General features: G+C 37.8%; 2 protein-coding genes across 2 annotated transcripts in view; one reads left to right on the top strand and one right to left on the bottom strand.

Moving 5' to 3' along the window:
• Positions 1-16,259, top strand: part of LOC139121253 (uncharacterized) — a 76,491-nt gene that overhangs the window by 11,193 nt on the left and 49,039 nt on the right. The gene's annotated exons all lie outside the window — the stretch shown is intronic.
• Positions 1-16,259, bottom strand: part of LOC139121252 (insulin-like peptide receptor) — a gene marked incomplete in the record, with an annotated part of 39,453 nt that overhangs the window by 21,815 nt on the left and 1,379 nt on the right. The window contains 1 exon segment of the mRNA XM_070685980.1: positions 28-561. Within this exon segment, the coding sequence (XP_070542081.1) occupies positions 28-561 (534 nt within the window).

Genomic DNA, 16,259 nt, shown 5'->3' with positions numbered 1-16,259 from the left:
AAATTGTGAAATAGAAGTAAGTCTTACCTATCTGGCAATATCGCGACGTCCAACAGAGTATTTCATGCGACTGTAACCATGTCCACTGACTGCATTCGTTTGGTGGACATACGTCAGCACACTCTGACTGCCTCTTGTTGTTTTGAATGTAGTTTTCCGTCTCCGGCTTCACCAGCAAATCGAAGTTGACAGTGTTCAAATAGCAAAGGTTAGGATTTTTCTCAATTCGTACTCCACCACGCTGTATGGTCACGAGGCCATGCAGGCCAATCTCCCTCAAATCCTGCATCTCAAAGGCAACCAAAGCATAGTTGTAGAACAATTCCTGTCCACGAATGACGGCCAAGTTGGGGAATATGTGCTCGTAGGTCTGAAGTCCCTTCACACGAAATGTCAAAAAATAGCCTGTTATCTCCAACAATTTTGGAAATTTCAGATGCTTGTAGTCACTTGGTTTGCCAAAGTCAATGAGCAAGATCTTCAGATTTCCTTCAATGACAGTACAGTTTTCAAGCTGATTAAATTGACTCACTGTGTTTCTTATATCTGTGGTTTTGCACACTGCAAAGAGAAAAGGGAAAATCACATTTCCAGTTAGTTTATGATTTTCAATGGATTAAAGATTGCTGGCAGTATACAAGCAATATTATTAACACAGTGTGAAATCATAATAATACAGACTGATTTCACATGTACTGTAATAGATTTATTGACTAGATAGTTAGTCAAAACAGCAGCTACATATATATGTACAATACCCATATCCTGCCAAATTCATGATCTGTCATAATCAGGTCAGGTTGGTTACCAGTGATGTTTGACAAGTCCCACATGTTGTATTTGAACAAAGACTACAACATTTAAGGCTCCTGAAAACAGCGTACTGTATATGCCATTTTCACGGACTTGGCCAACTCCTTGTATCACATGTACCATGCCAAGTACATGAAAATAACCGTAAGAACAAACGGCATGCATATTATTTGGGTCTGTGGAAGAGATTTACTCTATGGGAAATAGACAGACGTAGATCCAGCATGTTTGTCAACAAGCGTTTTTTTCACCGTTGCATAGAGTACACAGAAATGACTTGCAAAATACTGCTGGATATGCGTATCAAAACAGTCTTGTTTGATATCTTGCCAAATTAGTGCTTACATATGGGTCTTTAACCCAGAGTGTTCAAAGCATTGAGCGATTGATAATTCATCATGACAAGTCATTACATGTCAAATATTCCTACATGCAATTCATCTTCAACAACTGTTCTTGCTACCTAATCTGTTCTCTGCAACTGAGACATGTATGCTATGTGCAGTCGTTCTTTGAACTGGGAAAAAAATATCAGCACGCCAGCATATTGTCCCATTTGTAAAACATTTTCAAAAGATGATCCCTTGTCAATACAACATGAAATAGATATAAATACGGGCAAGTGAAACCTCCCACAACCATTCACTGTGGCATTCACTATTACAATATTTACTTGGTTGTAAAAACAGTCACTTAAAGAATAGTAACAGACGTGACAAGGGGATACAACAAATTGGGAATGTGGGTAGGAAAGGAACCAAAATGATAATTGTACCACTGGTCATATCAATACAATGACCTTCAAAAGAGCATCTCAGTTTCCACAAACACTTTTCAGTGTGTCATTGTTTACCCACGTGAGTTGAGTACCCACATCTGGCAAACAACTGATGGGTACAATGCAGACACTCCTATGTTTGGCAATCAGTCCACATTTATGTGATCTATGTGTGCCAAACCATTTTACCTATCACATACATTTTGTGAATACTACATTTTTCTCAGTATTTTGTCAAAACTAATTTTCATCATTTTATGATGTGTTTTAAATCTACCATAAGTATTGTTACAACACAGTGGGCCATCACTGTCTCTCCATTCTCGCCAGCCAGAATGTAATTTCTGCTCGGCAAACCAACGCGAAAATCAGGTAACGCCAAGCTGTTGCCATAACAGGGCATGTAGTTTACAATGATGTCTTTCAAAATCCTCACTTCTTGAATTAGAAGACTTGACCAACTGCAATGAAGTGCAGCTTTTTTTCAGGGGGGGGGAATTGTAAGAGGAAGAGGAGCCAAAAAATTCAGTCCTTTTTACTTCAATCACACAGGTGACTGTATTTCTGATATTATGGGAATACCATGTATGGTTTGGGACACCAGGAGCATATCTGCTCTCCTGAACAACCCAATAAGAAAACAGGATGGAAAATCCTCACAAAATAACTGAGAACCTTTGTAGACTTTACAGACTTGCTGTGTACACAAGAATGTTTTAATCATTTTCAGGTCATTCTGTCCTCCGTGTACTTTGTACTTTCCTTCCTGATACGACAAGACAGAGAAGAATCATACCACAATATTGTATGGTGATCTGAACAAAGATAACTACTGAAACCAGGACTAGAATGGAACAGATCTTTAAGATAATTTTCTCTAGTGGACTGTGAATTAAGTTCAATGAACCCTACACCCCTACCAACCATTTGCAAGGAAACCCCCTCCACAACCCAGGAGGTGGACTATTCCATTTTCACTGTTTGATCACGTATATGGAGAATCCATTCACAAATCCTACTAAAATGCGTGGCCTTGGTGCATTGCCCTCAAAAGCTACCCTCACAATGCTGTCAAGGACATTCAAATTATACAGAACGGCTGACAGCTGATGTCTGCCTAAAAAAAAACTTGGTCATCCTCATGTGCAGTTAATGTGGAGAAGGAAAAAAAGATGTGTTTGTTATTCATGGAATGCTATTCATTCAGAGTATCTGTACTATTAGGGTATTTTGATGTACATCGTCATAGGCTACTGGACAGGTAGCATTAACGATCTTTACAACCACCATATACAGATATTTGACAGAACAGTCATTCTGATGAACTGTTACCAGCAGAAATACCAAGATAGCTTTTATCATACAGCTAGTCAGAGAGGTATTTCTCTGTCATACGTACTTGTAAAGTTTTTCTGAAGTCTGACACTTTACCAGAGCAATTCAAGTATGTGTCCGGCATCCTGCGCATGTCTGATCAGTTCAGGTCAATGATAAAGCATTGTCAAAGTCATTTTTATTGATTTGTTGTTTGTTTGTTTTCGTCTCATAGCATACACAGGTCAGGGAAGGCCTTGAGGAAGAATACCTTTCTGAACTCTAGTTAGAATTTCAAGTAAGCTAGGGTACTTTACAAAACCTTAAAAGGGCACAAATGTATATGTCAATGAAGCTACGGGGTCTTACGGAAAGTAGCACAAGCACGTACTACACGAATCTCTGAGACCTAAATTAGCCCCCCCTCCCAACTACCCCAAAATCAAGTGTCAAATTCAACCAAACATGTATAACCTAGTACAGATCCGTGCAGTTGACTGAGCCACAACAAAGTAATCATGTGATCTTTCAAGCAAAAAACACAAAGACAGGGGTTAAAAGGCAAGCTTTTACAGGTAAAGGCAATATGCTACCTGTAGCCTCCCTGTCTTGTGTCAATTCTTTTCAGCTCTTTGTGGATGTGTTCCATAGACCTCCCCAGAGCAGCAACCTTATCCAACTCTTGAATGAAAACATGCAATACAAAACAGACCCATATACTGGCAGGTCTGAAGAAAGATTATTTCAGACACTGCAAGCGGCTGGGAATTATATAACCATGGTAACAAGAGCTATCTCTTTTTTTTAAATTGATGGACAACTTTCAACACATACAACCTGCCTTAGAGGATATGTATGCTACAGCTGTCAATAAAGAATCTTTTGACGTTACCATTGACTGTAGTACTCACATATTGATCATCAATGCTTTCCTATCTAATTATAGAATTATAGGATTAATTTCCGTTTCAGTTTCTTATATTGTTCAGTCTGAGGGCCACAGTACATGTTAACCCTTTGAGAGAGTAAGTTTTCCCACCAAAATTTTAGAGCAACATTTTACCAACTTTTAGGAATTTTTTTGTAATTTTTGATCAAATGGACATCACATTTCATTTTCTGTAGTTCTTTATCAAAATTTTAGCAAAATTCTAAAAAAAACTTGACTTGGGTATATTCTATGAAGGCGACAAAACTTTACTTTGGCATTCAAAGGGTTAAATAGTTCACTGAACAATAAGTCACTTCTCACTCCAATGCGCAGGTTTTACACATTGCATCATCACACGTTTTTCTAAACCCAACATGGATGAATGAAATCACATTTACATTCTTAGGGCTTTGTGTTATTTCTCTACCCCGAGATGGTAAAACAGTCGGACATGAACACTAATTGCACATATTTTTCAGAAATTAATACTTCAAACGAATAGCTGTGTGTCCACACAATGTACTTTTCTGTCTGTTCTGAAGCTTAGCTCTCTACAATTCCCAGAACGGAATCTACATGTTTAAGAATTACCTGCAATATCTGGCACGCAAAATTTAGAAATAAACACTAAATTGAAAACATTTGGAGATGGTCCTGTACATGTAACATCAAGGGATAGAAAGTGTGAATGAAGTTGACTCTTGTCTGGAATTCCCCTCAGACAATTACAGACAAAACCAAACAGCCTCCAAAGCTTTTCTCTCCTTGATTCACACATTGTTGTGGAGAAACCATGGTTCACATTACTGTAGAACAAAAATGGCGGCACCTCACATTCAAATTAGGAACTCAATTCATACTCAAAACAATAGGTTTCTTACTCTCCAGTGGTACACGCTTGTCTGAATTTTAAACCTACACTCTCAAAAATGCACTTCACTACTCATGCAAAATATTTGTAGCGGCCCGGGTTGTACAATGTACTACACCTGCAGCTCAAATTTCACCAAGGTAAACCATGTATACTCGTTGTTAGAAACCTGTGCCTACACTTGAACTTCTCTGCCTGGTACAACAAACAGTGAGCAGGCCGAGATTCAGGTTTTCTCACCATGTGTCCAACTTGACCACCACAGACAAAATCATGCTTGATAGGACTTCTGGAAACTTGACTTATCACATGGGTTAAAGTCTACAATGTAGGTGTAGTAGACACTTTAAATGCATGCCTGAAGTGAATTTCAGGAATTAACCAACTGGAATCAGACTGACAAAATCTTAAAAATCTTACAAGAGGGCATGCTTATTATTGATAGGTATAAAACAAAGGGAAGGTGTTGCTACGTACAATGGTTGGCCAACCGATGATCTTGATGATGTGTTCACCCAAGTGGGTGTATAAATGCTCTGCACAAAACAGGAAACATTAATAATTCAGCTTACAAGGTAGTGCCGAGTCTATATTATCCCTTTGAACGCCAAAGTCAATTTTTGCTGCCTTTTTAAAGTATACCCCAGTCAATTTTGTCACATTTTTGCCAAATTTTGATAACAAACTGTAGCAAATGAAATATGATGTCCATTTGGTCCAAAATTATCAAAAAATCACAGAAAAATTCATTAAAATTGGTAAAATGTTGCAATAAAATTTTGGAAGGAAAAATTTCAGCACTCAAAGGGTTAAAGCTAAAGTAAAGTACAGCTGACTGAACCCATGGAAGGATAATGCCAAGAACAAGACAATACCAGTACAGGCAGTAGAACTGTGTACTCTGAACAGTTACACCCGATCATTAAATCCGACTGACTTTCACAAACAAGTCAACTATTGCTAAGAGACATAGTTGAAACAAAAAACTATTTATCTGTTGAAGTATTAAAGTTACCTCCTTAAAGGTTTCATTATCATTGTTTGGATATGGTTTCTGACAATTATTCATTTCTTCATTGACTATGATATCAAAACAAGTTGTGTATCCATCTCTACTTTCCACACACAGTCATCCATACATTTTCCTTTTTCCTGTTTTGCCTGATTTGATATCCAGATATTACATTTTATTCCCCCCTTTTACTACATGCTATAAAATTCCATCTTACGTCTCAAGGACATATCTGCTGCAGCTTACATGTAACTGGCCTTGAATGGGATGAATTCACAATTCTGGTCTCCTAGCGATGATAGAGACATCCCTCTATAAAAGTCGGGTCTTCAGAATAATTTGATGTGATCTCCACGCATGCCGCCAAATTACCTTGTTAACGACTATTTCATTGACATATTGCACGAGCACGTGCCTGTCAAGCCTGTCCACCCTCGGACAGCTTCTCTTCATAGCACCTACGTTTACATGTACATGTATCCCAAGGTTCAAAATCTCACATTTTAAAGATCCATTTTTGATTTTTGATGGAAAATGTGTGGCCATACATAAAAAAGTGGAACGTGTGTGTTACCTGAAAACACACAGGCTATATTACATGTACATGTGATACGCCAACTCCCCATATGGCTATCACCAAATCTAACATATGCATTTTATATGTTAAGGTATACTGTTATCAATGCCATATCTCTGTGTCAACCAGCTTTGTGCATGTATTGAACTGCTTTTTCTCCAAATACAGAAGGATTTAAAATGGCAGACAAGGTCACATTATTTTTATCTGGCAGTGTTTCAAGGTCACTTCACAAAGTTTAGTCAATTCAAATGATACCGCCATATCTAATGAGCTTCACCAGCCTCCTATGTTGACTACAGATACATCATGCCTTTTAATCACAGACATACATCTCTTGACGGCAACTTGTTTATGCCAAGTTAGCTCTCATATCAGTGATCACGTAATTTGGCTACACTGTGTATGGACGTGACAATTTATCAAAAGGAGAAACCATCTTCCACTTTACTGGCCCATGTGGATCAGTACCGTTTAGAACATTTGCCCTTGGAAATTACCAACAGGACACTTAGTCTAGCCCTAGCTGTGGGTCCATAGCTGTGGTGTTTTCGGACGGGATTCCTGCCTTTTACGGGCTGGTTTTGACTTTTTACGATTTTAACCCCGCCACCACAGCTATGGGAAAATGCGTAGAAAAGCGTCCATGTTACGCCCGACAGCACCCTTGTCGCAACTTTGTTCGGCGATATTTCGAAAAGTTTCCATCCAAATTACAAATTGCCAACACTCATCGACAACTTGGTTATTAGGGACTCACCACGACCAGAAATCCGCTTAAAATTCATTGAAATATCGCCGTTTTTCTAGTTTCAACCGACATGACTACCCGGAGACCGCCATTTTGCTGGCGTAAAACTGTTGTTCGAGGCTCTCTGCAGAACGTCACTACAGTGACGTAGCGGTGACCTCTCAACTTATAGAAAACAAACTGAGTATTTCATCGTGTGATATCGATGACCATCGTTTGTCCTATGGACATTGCCAGTCTCACATAACTGAAATCAAACTTTAACTTGGAAAAAAAATAGTTCAGTCCTGGGATCTGTGATTGTTTATGCGGCGCGGATGCCGGCTGTAATCTCTCAGTTTGTTTTCATAAGTTGAGAGGTCACCGCTACGTCACTGTAGTGACGTTCTGCAGAGAGCCTCGAACAACAGTTTTACGCCAGCAAAATGGCGGTCTCCGGGTAGTCATGTCGGTTGAAACTAGAAAAACGGCGATATTTCAATGAATTTTAAGCGGATTTCTGGTCGTGGTGAGTCCCTAATAACCAAGTTGTCGATGAGTGTTGGCAATTTGTAATTTGGATGGAAACTTTTCGAAATATCGCCGAACAAAGTTGCGACAAGGGTGCTGTCGGGCGTAACATGGACGCTTTTCTACGCATTTTCCCATAGCTGTGGTGGCGGGGTTAAAATCGTAAAAAGTCAAAACCAGCCCGTAAAAGGCAGGAATCCCGTCCGAAAACACCACAGCTATGGACCCACAGCACACTTAGTCTAGCCCTTGCCCTAAGCTTCACACTAATTGTTGGGTGTGAAATATATATAACAGTGATGCACGCTGAGGATTCAACCATCCTGATATCATTATCATATACATGTATAGTGAAGAAAGCAGCAGGGTTGATATTTCACGAGACAAACATTGAACATTTCTAACTTGTGTTTAAAATCTCTATTGGAACTGAACAAACTTGATGAAATCACAGTTTGCGTACCGATACCATAAAATTGACCAAAGTACAGTAGGCATGCCTGTATCCACATATATGTGTGTGTGACAAGTCCGTTCACATAAAATTATGTGCCTGTGCTTTTGATCAACTGGTCAACAACAAGATGTACAATAATTGAGTCGTCTTGGCATGTATTTCGATAAGTGCGGTTGTTTTTTCCTTTACTAAGTTACTTAACTACGGTTCATTGTACACAGATATTAAAGCAGACATAGCCGCCATCCACATGAAATCACTGCCTGACACCCCATGCGAAATTCACAACTCACGCACTTGTCTCTGCTTATTACCCCAATTTGAAATGTTATGCCAGTAGAAACGTAATTCATTTACTTCCTATTTTGATTGATGGCACTTTGAAATTGCCTGGGGACAGGGCATGGCAATTTAGACTGCTTGGGGCAGGTCAGCTAAGATCAGACATGTGCCATGGGTAACACAAACAGAAACATGTACATGTGTATATTGACACAACTATATCAGCGTGACTTGATGCCAGTGCTGATCAAGGGTTAAAATAGAAACTATATCAACACTGAATGGCAAGTTCTACAATCAAGCTTTACTTCAAAACTCACCATTTGAAATTAAAAGTTTCCACAATGCTGTGTACATCACAGGAATTTCTGAAATGTGGTGCAGACCATGCAAGCATTCATGTTTAATTTCAAATTTTTCTTTTTAAATTTGTCCAAACAGAATCATAACACAGTCTACAGAATGATGTTAATTTACAAATGACACATGTACAATCTTGTCAACAAGCTGTAACACAAGACTTTGGCTTTGGTAGTGTGCATCTCATCATTAAACATATCTGAAATATTTGGCAACATACCGGTCTGCATTCCTCCATACAAAACTTCCGATTGGCCGATGACTTACAAAATGACATATGGCAGAAGTGCAAATTCAAACAATAGGACTCAAATTTAAAATTTATATTTCAGGGTCTCTATCTCTTTCCCAGAGTACATTTACTTCCTGGTCACCATAAATTTATACAAAAATAAACTTGCCGCTGTAGCTTTCGTTAGTTGTATCCATATTCTGCCCACTGGAAAAAAGTATGAATGAACACTACTCTGTTGAAACAAGTAGAACACAACTTGCTTTCAAAATATCAAATTCCTACATAATATCACATTCCTACATATTTTACCAGTACCAAGCTAAAGCTTTACAGTACACATTCACTTCAGATCGGCTGGCTGCTTCAACTCTCTTCAGACTTGGATACAATTTGCGTGAAATGATGCCCCACTTTACAACCAACAATTACACTTTATCTGGCTTTGACGTACATTAGGCATTTTATATGTACACATAGCTGCCTGCACTATACAAAATTACCACCGCAATCCAAAGCGCCATTCATCATGTTTGTTAGACTGTTACTAAATTTAGAATTCACTCTTGTCCCACTATGATAATGAACAGGCTGACAAAAATACACACATATAATTCTCTTTTCCAGCATTGGTCGAACTTCGGTATGGCTATCCCATAATACTGGTCATGACTAATGATATCAGATCACAATGACAAACATATTGCATGTTATTTCCCCTCAACATGATTCATGACAGTTTTTGACTAGATCACTCCCTATCACCGTCAAGGCTATGGGGACATCTTTCCAACGCCATGTTATTTGTAAACAAATATCTTTAGCAATCAAATTCACGGAGTCTGTTGGAGTCTGTCGACAGTTAATCTATCTTTAAATCAAACACTTTAAATTTCATATCTCCTGAAGTACCAAAATAAAGCTACTGTACATAAACTGGCACATGAGTGCTGTGGTGTGGAGCCTACCAGTACCCTATACATTTCTCTAAAAAACTCTGAAGTTTCAACTGTGTACAAATATTCTGTCATATTGTACATGTTGATATCAAGGAACGCCAATTTCGTTGCTATCATTATTTATTCATGATGTTCATGTTTCCTTTGTCTCTTTTTTATGTTAATAATATTCAGCACAAACTAAAAATTGTTTACTTCAACAAACATCCTGGGTGTAACTGGGATGAAATTGATCATAAAAACAAAATTTAAATGGGTGATTCACTTCTGTGGTGGCAAGAAAATAAGCATATGCAAAATGGGGAACCTGTATCAGTTCAGGTGACATAAAAAGATAACTGCCAATGGTAAGTCAGCTACAGAAAGCACTGATGACAGAATATTAAACATTCTCTGATTGGCCGACAATGTTTCACTGATTATGTCTTGAGAGCACTAATATAAAATTAGCAGTTCTTTCAACTGTTGCAATGGTAAATGGAATGTCAAAACACAACTGAAAAAAGATCCAAAGAGTTTCAAAACTGCAACATTTCCATATCCAGCGATAGACACTTGATAAAAATGTGTTTTGTCTTCTTTCTAAGAACAATGAAATGTATCACTGATAGCATAACTTGGACACAAATACTGGTTAATAATTTAAACAAGAATTACAGAAAGAAGAAGAAGCTGGCACATTGTGCATCATGCTTCTGAATTCATAAACCAAGTCACTGCAAACTAACCCTGGCCATTATACCTTACTGTGCTTCTAATATAGCTTACAATCCTTCATGTGTTGTGATGTAATAGTATCAGCAAAGGCATTTTTTGTGGTTTTTATTTTGCTTTCTCCCTCTTCCTCTTCCAAAAATATAATTAAGTATCAAGAACAATGTTATAAACTTAGAAATACATTGCATGGGAATATAGTGTCTACATGCTTGGCAAAATATTGAACAGGCAAACACAATCTTCTTTGGTTCATTTTCCTGAACTTTGACTGTACATACTACAACATTCTATGATGCTTTCACCCCTAGACTTTGGTTAATTCCTAATATTTGAAATAGTATGGATGGACTTACACATTCAGCACACAGGGAGAAAAAAGGAATGTACTAACAATATACAGGGCAAATCTGTATACTCTAAATCTTTCCTGCCATCCATGACTGTGCATAAACGATGCTCAGATTTCCTGACAGTTTCATCCATTTTAGTTTTCCAAGCGACTTCTTCCTTCATAACTTGAAGTGTTATAGCCAACTGTGACATTTACTGATTTTTGTCATAATTATATTAATTCTTAACCAATGACGAATTTCGAACTACAGTACTGTGCAAAAACCAATTTAGAAAGCTTATGACGTATCTAGTGTCTGTGGCATAAATGAGAAATATTCATGAGGTGTATGCCTCGTAGACAACAGAACTCATGCAATTAATTATTCATTTGATGGAGTTGTTTGTTTGGGGATGTTTTTAAAATGGTAACAGCTTCTTGGAAAGCAAGTTTGTTATTTGTCATGGACCTTGTTTTGATAAGGTGCCCAGTACCCCTCAATCCTGGTAATGTTACAAGATTTGATATTCAACAGAAAACACTGAGATATCATTGGTTATCACTTTCAGGTGTTTCCATACCACACTGGCACCTAGCCAAGTAAACAAACAAAATGGCCGCCACTCTTTGCAAAGTTTTGTCAATATTAAAAGTTGAATGGCTTCACCAGAGAGAATATTTTGGGCAGCTACATACCATACATTAGGTAATTGGATGTTCATTTTGTGTTTTCTTTGGTTCCATTGAAAGCGAAAGTGAAAATTCGCCCAAAGCAAGATTTAGGTATCTGTCACATGACATTAACCCTTTGAGTGCTGTAATTTTTCCTCCAAAATTTCGGTGTAACATTTTACCAATATTTATGAATTTTTCTGTAATTTTTTTGATAATTTTGGACCAAATGGACATAACATTTAAATGGCTGCAATTTTTTCACCAAAATTTTGGGAAAAATCTGAAAAAACTTGTCTAGATCTGAAAAAAGTTGCTGGCTATGTCATCTTCTATAAAGGCAACAAAAGTTTTACTTTGGCACTCAAAGGGTTAAAGTGTTATATTGAGTGTTTCACATGTTGGCTCGGGCATTGTCACTGTAATAAAACAAAATGTCTGCCATTTTCTAACACTATGGAGATCTACAATCGAAGCCCAGTGGGGTTTTCAAGAACAGGAAAGTTTTGGCAGCATTAATATTGTAATACCATACTGGATAGAAAGTAATTCTTCCTGGGTAAGTTCATCTGTCTTGCTTTATCTATACTCAGGGTGTTTGGTATACATGCACAGATGCATGGCCGGTGTTAAAGCTATGGTGATGTTGTACAGGTTTATGTAGAAAACATGTATAACATAAATATTTTTATATTTATGCACTTGGTAGAATAATAAAAGAGCCCGGAAATTTAAAAGGTCTCCCACTGTTTCTAAATTCTGGGCATGAGTATGTGACAAATCATTTATTACCAAATATCACCTGTTCCTTGCGTCATATAAGCATCTGCGTCGTCTGTGCTACATCAGACACTTTACTTTGTCCAAAGAATCAGACACTATACTCTATCCGTAGTCTGACACATCGCAATTGACATTCAGGATGTGACACAGGAACAGGTGATGATATTGTGTAACAGCAGATAAGCATCTGTCACCATAGCAACTTGTTATGAAGCATTTCTCTCAAATTACATGATTTAGCTTTTTTTTGAGTGGTACACATGGTAACATTTCTCACATTTTCCAAAATGCATAATCATTCCAGAAAGCAACAAAACTATTGTCCATCATTAACCATGTTGTATTTTAGGTACAGGTTTCAGTCCAAAACATTTTTGAGTTGAAAATGTAGACTGAGCAGATTATTTGTCTAAAATATTTAAAAGGGGAAAAAATGAAAGTCTCTTCAAGAAAAAGATCTAAATTTAGATAGGAGGAGCAATTAGGGTTAGGGTAAGTTTAGTAATTGTTTTGTTTGCACAGAATAGATACCAAGAATAAACTTTGATGTATTTTCCTCACAATTAGAGAATTAAGGTAGGATTTTTCTGATTAAAAGACATTTGCAGAGAATATAATAGACAGGGAAAGCTTTCTGATTAACCTGCATGAACAGTGCGACCAAAGAAAATTGAATGATTCAAAACATCCTACTAGCTAACCCCTGAACACTGGTGTATTTATTAGGACCCTGTGCCGTAAAGTGACCTTAGTCTGACATACATGTAAGTGGTAGACCGTTTCATCAACCTCATTGAGCAGCGCACACTGTAGCTGTAGCTTTTACACTACGTCAAAATATTGTTAGAATAATTAATGTGCACTAGTTTTGCCCTGACTTGTTTATCAGGAGTTGGGCTGCACTTTAATGCAAAGCTTCTGCAGCTTGTTGTGTCAAGCATTACATAAATCAGCACTGACAATTGGCGTAGACATGCCCAGGCCCCTTCACATGATGGTGTAAAAAGCATATATACCTCAAAGTGCCACAACTAGAGAAAAAAAGAGATTCAATCTTATTAATCTTTTTCATAACCAAAATTACCAGCCACTTTATATAATTGCAGGCAACAAGATAACAGATATCCACACTGTTAAAATTAACTTATGAAGTGCATTTTTGTCAAAAAAAACACTGAAAAATTTTTTATCCAATTTTTGAGTATTTCAATATATCCATGACATTCAAATTATCTCAAAATGCATCTCTATGAAGAGTTGGCTTTATAAAAGAGATCAAAGAGACTGTCGGAAATCATAAATTATTTCACTGTCTCTCACACTGGATCATGTCCGGTAAGTTGGAAACAAGGATCATGGGATGTATACAGCACAGAAAATATTGAGCCCTCAGGTGACAAAGGATACAATCTATCTCACACGGTAGACTATCAGCATTGTTGGCATATTTTCAGGCCTTGTTTCCCTTGTTCTGAATCAATAAATCTTCATCAATTTTATTCAGAGTCACTTTCCTTCCACCAAGCCACCAGTGTGACATACTTTGGTTAATTTCACTTGAACAACAACCCAGTGGCAAGTCCCGTTCACGTACTGTTTTGACAAGTTTTACCCCACTTTCTTGACCAGATGTACTTAGCCCTATACGCCAGATGGTCTTTTCTCTTCTTATTATTTCCTTTGTTTCTTAACATCAAATGATGTCATCCCACAGTAGAAAATATCTTAAGCAAACCACCCCTTCTCATTCATTTTGTTGTGTTGACACCTGCCATCTCTCTGTCCACTGCTGCCATTTCAATTACTGTAAGTCAACAAACCTGGCTTTGTTTAAATTGAAACCCTGCAATTGTGGGGGGACCTTGTCCTCGGCCAGGGATAGGGAGCGCCAAGGAGGATTTCCTGGCAATAGACAGAGTTTGAAAACTCATGTTTTGCAGAAATGAAGACATTCCATACAAATGAGAGTGGCTGTGTGCACAGCTGTCTGTGAAACCTTCATTTCCCTCCTCAAGGAAAAGTTTGACTTTCAGTTTAAGTGTCCTATCTTCATCTTTACTCACTTCCCACTTTTTTCCCCTGATCTCTGAGAGAGCTTGGCAGATTTATGGCTGTCCACTCAGTTCAAGGATGGTCCACTGATGACCACATCAATTCTCAATACATACCAGATGTCATAATATTTGGAGAGAATGATACCACATGCACTTCACCTCTTTTACTGAACATAAAGATAAGGCATCACCAAAATTCTCAAAATTGTGCAATAAAATAATATATGATAAATTTCTTAATACTGTCTCTCAATAAAACTGCATTCAGAAAATGTTATGGTCTCACTGGATTTTATATCAAATCTCAAAGACAAAACTTCTCTACCAAAACACTGTTGACACTAACTAGAATGTAAGTGAGGTCTCAAGAGTTCCTATGATTCAATACATGAAAGGGAGAGGTCATCCCGTCTGCAGCTTGCCTCTTCTCTGAAATTGGCGAATGTTAGGTAAATGTGAAGAAAATTCAGCATTTGATGCATGTTCATGTAGTTCATGAGTTTTGTAGCTGTAAAATCACTGCAAGACTTTGCCAAATTAACTCCGGTAGCGTCCCTTCATTCATATGAAGCTGCTTAAGCCATGGTCACCAGTTTCAGTATAGCCAACATTTTCAAATTTTTGGATATGCACATATTGCGATATATTTTGAACAGCAACAGATCTGTTGTATGGATCCCATACCCTCCCCTGCAAACAGGACGACCCCCCCCCCTTTTTAAGAATTTTGATAGAGTTGGGTCACTATATTTACATGTATGTTACATAAAGAATGGAAATTCAGTTGCACATGTTGGTTCACACAAGCCAACAAAGTGTTCACAAAGTTCTCATTAGGAGTAAACAATCACACAAAATGCAGACAAAGCAAAAACAAAATCACACAAGAATCTATAAGGTCTGCTTAACATCCCAATACAGCAATCCTGTTTACCCCCCCCCCCCCCACCACCCCCATGTATATTTTTATTTCAGAACTTTGCTTCAATTGAAAACACACTGAACTGATGTCAGATCTTGTGTGAAAAATGTGTCACGCGTCACTTTTCTCAATGATGTGCTAAATATCTTGTTTGGAAAACATTTTGTCACAGTTATGACGGATTATTCGATTCAAAAGGTTATCTTCCATTTTAAAACAGTGCAACTCTGTTGACTGACACAGGTAAACAGAACGGTATCTGTATTTCCTCTTTTTCTAGATGAAATTTCCCTGAAATTACCACAATATGTAATGAAAGCTTCACTCATAACACGATTTAGAGAAGTTTTTGGCTGGCTTTCCTTCCAGCATACGGAACAACTTTGACTTCCTAAAAATTGTTTTTTTTCTGTCAGTTTAATGATTCATCACAATTATCTTACCTAAATATGAACCTACTGGCTTGCTTTACCAGGGCACGGAAGACCTTTGACCCTGTATATCTCAAAAGAGAGACTCCCAACTCAAGTCTTGTAAACATCAAAATTACCTTGTCTCATCAATCAAAATTGGTTTCTTTCTGCGCATCCTCCCACCATATACTTATTACAAACCTTGCATCTACACTTCCCCTGCCTACACTGTACCAGAATGATGCACTCACTGAACTCTCTTGCAAAACTCTAAGTCAAATGAATTTGTTTAAATTTGGACTTTTAGAGGTTTAAACACGGGAAAAAAAACTCTTATGTGGTGAGTCTCATGCTCCATCTATCGAATGCCCAGCATGCATACCAGCCGGGTCACTGCATTGGTTATTGTCCTCTTATGCCCTCAAATTACAACATTTCTGTGAACTGTGTCAATGTTAATATGATGCACACTCAATGTGAAGCCACTGAAACAGTTATCATCGGAGCTGTGAAAATATCA

Source organism: Ptychodera flava, chromosome 21, assembly GCF_041260155.1.
Source record: "Ptychodera flava strain L36383 chromosome 21, AS_Pfla_20210202, whole genome shotgun sequence".
NCBI lineage: Eukaryota > Metazoa > Hemichordata > Enteropneusta > Ptychoderidae > Ptychodera > Ptychodera flava.
This window is presented reverse-complemented; position numbering and strand designations above follow the sequence as displayed.